The sequence below is a fragment of the Cyprinodon variegatus genome, unplaced genomic scaffold (genome assembly GCF_000732505.1).
Source record: "Cyprinodon variegatus isolate N-32 unplaced genomic scaffold, C_variegatus-1.0 Scaffold1228, whole genome shotgun sequence".
In the NCBI taxonomy this organism is placed as follows: Eukaryota; Metazoa; Chordata; class Actinopteri; order Cyprinodontiformes; family Cyprinodontidae; genus Cyprinodon; species Cyprinodon variegatus.
In genome coordinates, this window is record NW_015151681.1 from 38,482 (window position 1) to 46,506 (window position 8,025).

General features: G+C 41.8%; 1 protein-coding gene across 1 annotated transcript in view; it reads left to right on the forward strand.

The window, feature by feature from the left end:
• The first annotated feature begins 5,241 nt into the window (after window positions 1–5,241).
• LOC107102270 (whirlin-like) overlaps window positions 5,242–8,025 on the forward strand; it is a 75,866-nt gene continuing 73,082 nt past the window's right edge. Inside the window, exon 1 of the mRNA XM_015401505.1 lies at window positions 5,242–6,285. Coding sequence (XP_015256991.1) covers window positions 5,602–6,285 — 684 coding nt within the window. The 5' untranslated portion in view covers window positions 5,242–5,601. The remainder of the gene's footprint in view (window positions 6,286–8,025) is intronic.

Sequence of the window (8,025 nt, forward strand, 5' to 3'; positions counted from 1 at the left end):
AATGAAAAAGAGAGATCATATCTCTCCTATCCTGGCTTCTCTTCATTGGCTTCCTGTTAAATCCAGAATAGAATTTAAAATCCTCCTTCTTAAATTGTACTATTCCTTAAAGGAATAGTACACCCAAAACATGATTAGCCTTGATTTTCTACTCACCCCCATGCTGAACAACACTCTGGAGTACTTTTTTGATATCTCAAATGCATCTGGAGATCTGGGAGGCTTCTTGCTGTCTGCTGACATTCAAATAATGGATGTCTGTGGCGCCCGAGGCAGAAAGGTCCATAAAAGTCCACAAAAAACGTGTCAATATTCCTCCATACTGCTCGTCCAATGTATTCCAAGTGTCCTGAGTGGGTAGCGTCCAGAATTTACTCGAAACGAAGTCATTTAGAATGTTTTTAGAGCATAAACAGTAGTGTATAGGATTTCCTGAAAGCGCGCACCTGCGCGTTTATGACGCTACGGAAGCCGCCAGACCAAACCAGATGAAAGTGCGCATTCAGCGTCTGCTCTGCTTTTAATGCAAGCGTAGAAGAAGAAATGTGCTGTTTACCTGTGCAATGAAAGAAACAACGAAAGAAAAATGTCTGAGGACTTCAGTGTTGAGGAAGAGCATGAGTTCTTTGCCGAGCTGAATGCGCTGGTTTGGTTTGCCGGCTTCCGTAGCGTCGTGAACGCGCATGTGCGCGCTTTCAGGAAATCCTATACACTGCTGTTTATGCTCTAAAAACATTCTAAATGACTTTGTTTCGAGTAAATTCTGGATGCTACCCACTCAGGACACTTGGAATACATTGGACGAGCAGTATGGAGGAATATTGACACGTTTTTTGTGGACTTATTTGAATGTCAGCAGACAGCAAGAAGCCTCCCAGATCTCCAGATGCATTTGAGATATCAAAAAAGTACTCCAGAGTGTTGTTCAGCATGGGGGTGAGTAGAAAATGAAGGCTAATCATGTTTTGGGTGTACTATTCCTTTAAATGGCCAAGCTCCATCTGATATCAGAGATCTGATTGTTCCTTATGTTCCTAACAGAGCACTTCGCTCTCAATCTGCAGGTTTACTAGTGGTTCCTAGAATTTCTAAAAGTAGAATGGGAGGCAGATCTTTTAGTTATCAGGCTCCTCTCCTGTGGAACCAACTACCAGTTTTAGTCCGTGAGGCAGACACCCTGTCTACTTTTAAGGCAAGGCTTAAAACCTTTCCTTTTTATAAAGCTTATTGTTAGAGTTGCTCAAGTTTTCCTGAGCTTTCTCTATAGTTAAGCTGTTATAGGCTTAGACTGCTGGAGGACCTAGAGACCACTTTTCATAAATCTCCTTCATTCTATCTTCATGCTCCCATTTTGCAGCATTTGTTAGTTACCCCATATCATAATCTTCTCTCAGCTTTTTTCTCATCTAGTCTGTTGCCATTTGGCTGTGAACCATCTTGGAGAGAAATATCAGCTGAGTTGCTACCTTCAACAACTCTCATTATGGATGACAGTATTATGCCTGTTTTTTAGTGTTGAATCCAATTTTTTTTCTAGACATAGATATGGGATCATCTTTCACTGTGACTAATCTGATTTGCTCCCTTGGAACTACGACATGGAAACTCAGAACTCTTCTGCTCAATTGTTTCTTACCCAGACAGTCACACATGGAGCTAGTTTACTGCTACATTTTCTAACATAGAAAGTATTTATAGATTAGTGCTTCTCTGTACCATTTCTATGTCTGCTTCTATCTCATTGAGCCCCAAATGAGCCTCGGCAAAAGGTCACTCAGACTAAGCCTGGTTCTACTGGAGGTCACCACAAGCTGATCCCAGAGGAGAGAGTTCTACAGAATCAGTACTTGGTGCTGGTTTTTCTTAGATCGAAACTTTGTACTTTTTATCTGCCTGTATGATTTGATTGAACTCTCTCTGTAAAGCATCTTGAGAGGAAATGTGTGTGAACTGGTTCTATATAAATAAACTGAATTGGTTGTTTTGGATGATGAGTAGCCAAAATATTCACAGTAACTCTGATTTTTTTTTCTTTAAAAAAAATCCTTTATCCCTCTTTCTTGAATGACTGAAAAATATTTTACAGTGATTAAATTCTTCACATAAATGTCTGTTTTTTGCTTGTATTCCTAATTGAAAATGACCTTCATCTGGAGCTCCAACTCTTCATCGTTCCCCTACCCCTAAGCTTTTACTCCCTCAGCAGATTCTACAGCAGTCTAAGGCGGGATTTCCCACCCATTAATCCATAATGGGTGGGAACCAGTGGCGGTTCTAGACCAAATGTACCAGAGGGGGGCCAGCGTGTTTTCATGGGGGCACAGAAAAGCATGAAAAAAAAAAAAAAACAGGGCAAGGGATACAAATAAATTAAGATAGCTGCATGAAGTGAAATTTCTATTCAATTAGGTTTCATTAAAATTCTAAATGTCTTAATAGGTCAATATACATTCAGAATTTAGGAATTTTACTTTTTTTTTTTACTTAATTTAAGTTGAAATTATAGTTTTCTATAAAATCTGAATTAGATTTTAAGAAAAACTTAAAATTAGCTGTAAAAAGTAGAGTATTTTTTTTTACATTTGTTTTGGAAAAAAAAACATTTAGCAGATTAAACCTGGGATTCTCTCTCAATACCACTTATGCTATGTTTTTAAACAGTTAATAAAACAGAATTTATAAAGAAAAAAATTAAATACATCCAAAGGATCTATCAGTAACCATGTCTGTTCCAGCACATATCATCATTAGAATTTCTTTGAGTATTATGTCTTCAGTACAGGGGCCATAAAAGGGGCCAGGACTTGATATACAGGGGCCCTGGCCCCCGTTGGCCCCTGTATAGACCGCCCATGGTGGGAAAAGTTCTAGCCTTAATCAAAGAAGGCAAAGGTGCTTGGTTTTCCTTCCCCTTTATTTTATTTTCAAATGATTATCTTATTCTTTTCTCTAATTATAGTCCAGCACATCTCCACTTTCTGCACCTTCTTATCCTGTTTTATCTCTTCTCGAATCTTCACTTCAACAATGTTCAAACTACACAGATCAAAATCTGTTTACTTTCTGACCATTACACACGGATGCTGAATGGATCCTGCTAAAGGATGGGTTTTAGTAGAATAAAATCAAACGTAATGGGAACACTGAGTAGACCAAATCTAATAAGCAACAAGAAAATGCCACCATTTGTTTCCTTTTTGTTTCTATCAGTGCTGAGCGTAAAGCTCTGAGAAAGGCCCAGCTGTGTTGCTCTAGTCTGGAGTCGGACTCCTTGGCAGCGCCCTGAAGTGCAGAGAACTTCTCCTGGCAGTCTCCTTATCTGAATGGGACAGAGGAAGCTCTTGATTGTCAGGAGGAGGAAGACAAACTCTGGGATTCTAATAATAGCGGCTTAAAAATAGCCTCAGGCTTAGGTTTTGACAGGGAGGTGATAGCTGTTATAATGCAGCTTGATCAGCTTAAGGCTGACAGACACCCACTGTCACCTGAATCCGGGCTGAGCAGCAACTCTGCCCCAATCAGATGTTGTTGTCCACAGTTATTTTACAGGTGAAGAGTTTAAAGTACCAAAGAATAGCAGTGATAGCATATGCCACATAGGTGTAGGAGAGAGAAGTGAGAGATCAGCGGTTTTAAAATCAATCGGAGAGGGACATTTTTTTTCCAAGGATATCATCCAGAGACAAATGTCAGGGTTGCACTGAGTATATTGATGGATAAATATAGAGAAGGTCTGAAGCTGCTGCTTTGTGTTTGTGTGGATCTAAAGATTCAGCTTCAGGGGATAATAAATGTATGGAGTGTATTTTCTTTCATTAATGTTGCAAGAAGTGAACATCTTTTGTAAATGGAAATTTAAAGAAAATCCAAACCAGAAATTTAACTTTAAAAAATATTTGATAAAATAGGTTCTGAGAGTGACTGAGAGTCTGTTTTCTTAATTTATATTTTAGTTTTTTTCCCCCACAATTTATTTTATTACAGATTTTATATTTAAATTTTACATTTCCATTTTTCAGATTGAGTTTTATGTGTTGCATTCTTTTCAAATTGTGCTTCATAGTTAACGCTTTTCACTTCAAGCACAATATGTCAGGGTTTGGCACTGATGATTGATATTATCATTTACTCGTGTCGCCTGTCAAATCTGGCGGACAGCTGATTACGCTAATGTTGTCAGGTGCAAAAATAGGGTTACAGTTAAAATGTTTTTCAGTTTGATTTCCAGATTGCATTTTCTTTCAAATTCTAATTTGCAAAATGTGTGTTTTAATTACCCCTTATAAAAAGGTGCTCTTTGCTATTATTACCAGTATTTTCAATTATTGTAAAGCACAGTTTATAATTACTTAAAGAAGTCAAAGCAAAGCAGACGACATGTACAAAAGCAGTCTTTATTGGTTTACAAATGAGTAACCTGGAGAGATGAAAAGATTTTCTAGAAAAATTTAAAATGAGAAAAAAAGCAAACTGGATCAACAAGTGATGCACGATTTATTTTGATCCAACTCCTCACATTTATCACTGACTTTTATTGTTTAATCTATATGTTTTTTGGGGCACATGGCCTTCTTATCTGAGTGAGCTGAAGTAGCCAGAAGTAGAGGCAACTGGGAGCTATTCCTGTTGCAAGCGCGTCTTTCTTTTCCACCGTCTTCACTTTCTTGTTCAGGAGGAGGAAACATCTGTAAATTTCAATGACTGGATGCAGTCAGCTGAGCCTTCTTATATATATTGCATTTCAAAGATTTGAGACTACATTGCAATTAGGATCAGGAAATAAACAGGAATGCATTAGTAAAATACTGGTTTAAATAAAATAGTTTGTGGATCAGTGGATTTTGGACCAAATAAACAGGATTGGATTTTAACTTGTTTTTTAAGCCACTGGAGAAAGATTAATAATATTAATAAAGATGATAACAATAATTAATAATACTAATAATAATTCCTCCTGGCCCGTTTTAACAATCATGTTTCAGTTGTACTTTGTCCGTGAGACATTATCTCCGGTCTACATTTTAAGAGTAGTGTTTGGCAGTTTCCAAGCAACACTCACTGCCACGGTCACACAAACATGCGTCATTTCCTACAGACAAAGACTCCTGAGCGCGTCCCGTTGCCCGCTCTCCTCCAGCTGCGCTCACACAGAGAGGACCTCAGTCTGCTGCAGCATCTGTTTCTGCATGGAGAAATATTCCCCGTTTAAACGGACTGGTGTGTTTTAAACATTTAGGATCCACCTAATGAAGACTGCTCTTTGTTGAGTTGGACTTGGTTTTAGGTGTCAGCGGACCTTCTGAGGTGCGCCCAGTCCGGCTTATGTTAGGCACTGAATAAGAAGAGGATTAAACAGTGATTTGCCTGTTTTTTCTTTGGAAGCACAGCTGCCTCATATGGGTGAAATGTGTCCGTTTGCGTGATAAACGTAGAGCACATCAGCGCCTTTACGCACATTGATCCCCGCTCACCTGTTGATGCCTGACTCCCACCGAGCGCTTTAACTTCGCTGATGGAAGATGTGAACTGATCGGCCCCGGAGCAGCTCCCCGATGCGTCCTCAGCACTGAACCCGGCTCTGCTTCTCCGTTATGCGGTAGGATGAGCGCGGATCTAGAGCGCGCTTCCCCCAACGCATCGGTGAACTCCAGCGGCTTAGGGGGCCGTGCGCTCTCGGCAAATGTGCGGAGGCTCCATAACAGCCTCAACCTGCTGCTCAGTGACCTGGAGAGAGAGCAGTTCATCCACTGTCTAAATGTTTACCACGCCAAACGCAACGTCTTCGACTTGGTCCAAACTCTGAAGGTGATTCTGAACTCGCCCGGGAAGCGGCAGCTGCTGCCCATGCTGCGCCTGGTCATCCCGAGGTCCGACCAGCTCCTCTTTGACCAGTACACCTCCGAGGGGCTCTACCTGAACACAGACCTCCTTCCCAGTAACGGCAGCGCGGAAAGCTTTGGGGACGAAGGCGACTTGACTCTGCAAGCCTATGTGAGCTCACTCTGCAAGCTCACGGCGGGCTGTCCGGAACCCACGGCGTCCATGGCCCCGCTGTTCTCTGAGGGCCTCTTTGGAGAGGTGCGCCAAGTTACCCTGACGCGCTCCAGGAGCCACGAGGGTCTGGGCTTCAGCATCCGCGGGGGGGCGGAGCACGGCGTGGGGATCTACGTGTCCCTGGTGGAGCCGGGCTCCTCGGCCGAGAGAGAAGGACTGAGGGTTGGAGACCAGATAGTAGCAGCCAACGACTCTGTGTTTGACGCCGTCACTCACACGGAGGCGGTGAAGGTAAGGAAGGGTTTCATGCCTGTGGAAGTGTGCGTGGTTTGCGGTGAATCCAGCGGTGGACAGTTTCGCTCAGCAGGATGAAGCAGACGCACCGAACCGTAGAGTTCTGGCCTAAAAGCAGCAGGATTGAAAGGCTGCAGTTTTTCTGCACCATTTCACTGTGCGTTCATACCATTTTCATCTTCAGTTTTAATTCAATTTCAGTTTATTTCTATAGCGCCAATTTACAACACATGTCATTTCAAGGCACTTTACAGTTCAACCAGATCATCCAGTCAGATTGATTCAAAGTTTTCTATCTAAGGAAAACTAGTTGATTGCATCGACTCATTGACTCAAAGGCAATCCCTCACACTAAGCATGCTCGTAGAGAAAGTGGAGAGGAAAAACTCCCTTTTAACAGGAATACACAGGCTCTGTGTGAGCGGCCATCTGCTGAAGGCGACTGGGGTTCAAGGAGACTGAAAGAAGCAGAGATACAAAAGGCAACCAGCTCCACAGGCGGCCCTGTCCAGGAAACACACAGCCAGGCAGACGAGCTCCGAGCCAGCTCCCATGAGCACATCCAGCCAGTCACAGTCAGAGAAACAGGACTACACTGAAAAACATGCCTATCTCCAACATCTATAAGCAAAGGTGTTGATGGCAGCAGCACACCTGATACTACAGTCTGCAGAGTAAAGTCTCCCGGTGCTTCATTTCTGAACAGAATAACAAACAAGTCCACAATAGTGCTGCTTCTAACTGTTCCGAACAAGCAGTGAGTGAAGGAACTCTGTCATGCTTTAGATATGAATGCAGAGGCTTTTCTAGCTGACAGGATGGACTCTTTGTTCATGGCATGAATAGATAAAACAAATTCCCTGCTTTTAGCCTGACATCCAGATGAGACATCTGTAAAAGCTCTGATTTTCAATATGTGGAGCGTCTGGTTGTTAGTATTATTCTTATTGATGATGTGTGAGTCAGCTGAACCTTAATAATACCTGCCTGTTGCAAGGAAAGAGTTGATCTAGTTAGGACAGTTCCTCTGCCAGAATAAAAGGTCATCTTCAATAGGAACGTGGCAAAGATTTGGGAATGGAATGAGACTTAGACAACATTTATTGTCATTTTTCTATACACAAAACGAAATTTTGTTTTGTACAGCTCTCATGACTTTTCCATTTTCTTAATAAATAATAATTGAACTTTAGAGCTCAGTCTGTCCTAGAATGCAGGACTGTACTTTCCTTCAGGACTGACAATTACTGTTTTCTACTTCTGGCTATTTTAGATCGCAAATTAAATGTAGAATAATACTAAATATGGGTAATAATATGTTGAAACTCCAAAAGAGATTTGATCCTTAAGAAACGGGTGCAAGATAGCTTGTCCGATATATTGACATCATAAGAGGGGGCGGGGCCATGAGCAGATCTGGTACCTAAACCGGACCCAACCTGATTTAAAATAAATTACTGCATGTTGTCCGACGACAGTGTCTGATTTCACTTGTGCTTCTTCTCCTGTTAATACGGTTAAGCCCTCTGTAGCGTCTGGCACCAGGCTACACGTGATCCAAATCAGCGAATGAGCTGTCAGTCTGGGTTGCTGCTGCTGCTACTTTTAGACGCAGCAGGCAAACCTGTGGCAAGCCGGGCGATGGGAAAGAAGGAGAAGACGATGAAAAAAAGAGAGCAGAGAAAGTGTGGACTGCTGGAAGAACTGCGGTGAACTGGTGAAAGAAAAGTGAAATGG